General features: G+C 39.6%; 1 protein-coding gene across 4 annotated transcripts in view; it reads right to left on the bottom strand.

The window, feature by feature from the left end:
• LOC116700949 (extracellular serine/threonine protein kinase FAM20C) overlaps positions 1–1,599 on the bottom strand; it is a 35,198-nt gene extending 33,599 nt beyond the window's left edge. For 2 of the 4 annotated variants that reach the window (XR_004334772.1, XM_032534450.1), the window contains exons 1-2: positions 1,409–1,596; positions 77–630 (exon numbers count right to left, since the gene is read on the bottom strand). Coding sequence is in view for 1 of the 4 variants with exons in the window: in XM_032534450.1 (XP_032390341.1) it covers positions 77–591 (515 nt within the window). In the remaining 3 variants the exon portion in view is untranslated. Of the gene's footprint in view, positions 1–76; positions 631–1,408 lie in introns of all 4 variants that reach the window. The other 2 variants (XR_004334780.1, XR_004334776.1) reach the window with 2 other exon arrangements.
• Between the last annotated feature and the right edge of the window lie 234 nt (positions 1,600–1,833).

Genomic DNA, 1,833 nt, shown 5'->3' with positions numbered 1-1,833 from the left:
TGTGTGTGTGTGTGTGTGTGTGTGTGTGTGTGTGTGTGTGTGTTGTGAAGAGATGATGTCACGTAAAATCACTGACCACTCCTGGGAGCTCTTCTCACTAGCCTTGGCCTTTGGTTGCACTTTTAACAGCCAGTCCTCCTCGTCGATAGGCTGGGTGGGCGTTTTGTAGAACCGATGGTCAAACAGCGCCTCCAGCTTTGTCATCCCCGACTCCACAGATTCAGCTTGGTTGGTGCCATAGCGACCCACATCGACTGGCATGCCCATTGAGGCGTCTTTCCCTTTTTTCACTGATAAGCCCACGTCAGAAAGTGTTTGCACGCGACCTTTAGCATCCTTTTTGGCATCTTTATTGGAAGAGGCTCTTTGTGTGGTATCGGTTGGTGGCTCAGCTGAACCACTGATCCCCACAGAGGTGTAGTTAGTGTGTGCCAGGTCTCTCAGGATGTGTGTTCTGGGTGGCAGTGGGGGGTCACAGGACTGGTGGTAAATGGGAAGAGAGAAAAGCACCAGCAGGAGGTGGAGGAAAATGGTGATGAAGGCCAAGGACAGACAGATTGTCTTGGAGCGACAGCGCATACGCAACATCATCCTCCTGAGAGCAGGGTGACCACTGAAGGGAAGGAGAGCCAAAGTAAGGTGGTGTAAAATATTTAACAAACGTAATATATCAGAAAAGCCATCTGGTGTAGACACCAGATTTTATATTTTATATACTTTATATACTCACACATACTCACATACTCCTATATATTTTCTCATATGCTCATATATACTCATACACTTTCTCATTTACTCATATATACTTTCTCAATTACTCATATGTACTTTCTCATTTACTCATATATACTCATACACTTTCTCATTTACTCATATATACTTTTTCATATACTCATATACTCATACACTTTCTCATTTACTCATATATACTTTCTCAATTACTCATATGTACTTTCTCATTTACTCATATATACTCATACACTTTCTCATTTACTCATATATACTTTTTCATATACTCATATACTCATACACTTTCTCATTTACTCATATATACTTTCTCATTTACTCATATGTACTTTCTCATTTACTCATATATACTCATACACTTTCTCATTTACTCATATATACTTTCTCATTTACTCACATATACTTTTTCATATACTCATATACTCATATACACTTTCTCATGCACTCATATATACTTTCGCATCTACACTGTAGAGCATTCAAAACGAATTAAAGTAACAGCATGAGCAGAACATGGCTTTCATAATGCCATCCAAGTAAGCTTTTAACTCTGTAGATGAAAAAGTAAAAGTTGGTCTGCTTCTACTTGTTCTCATTCTCAAATGACATCACTGCACAAATCCTCTTACATATAAAGAGAGGAAAAAGGCAACTTACTTACAGCTTATTTTATTTTAAGATGCTTTCTGTCACTCGTTGCTGCTGCTGTTGTTTCCCAGTGGAATGAGACAGGACTCTATCCAGTTTCCAGTCAGCCTTCACCCAGTAGTTGTAGGTTTCTCTCGTTCTGCTACCAGGCTCAGTCAGAAAGGGAGGAATGCCAGGTTAAAGTGATCTGGACACGGATCAATGTGTTTACTCTCCATGTGAATGTTTTTTTCTGCCAGTTTATTTGTCTTGTGTGTCCTTTATGCCAGTGCATTAGATCTTTTAAAATTCTACCCACTTCCACAACTTCATTTGTACAAAGGTCATTTGAGAAAACTTAGAAAAAACTATCTCAGAAAAGAGTACTTCTGTACATTAGTGATAGACCGATTTTATCGGCCCTCCCCCACTAGCACCATGGCTTGAATTACAAATCAA

Source organism: Etheostoma spectabile, chromosome 2 (genome assembly GCF_008692095.1).
Source record: "Etheostoma spectabile isolate EspeVRDwgs_2016 chromosome 2, UIUC_Espe_1.0, whole genome shotgun sequence".
Taxonomy (NCBI): domain Eukaryota; kingdom Metazoa; phylum Chordata; class Actinopteri; order Perciformes; family Percidae; genus Etheostoma; species Etheostoma spectabile.
The sequence above is the reverse complement of the archived record's forward strand: the minus strand, read 5'-3'. Positions and strand labels throughout refer to the sequence as shown.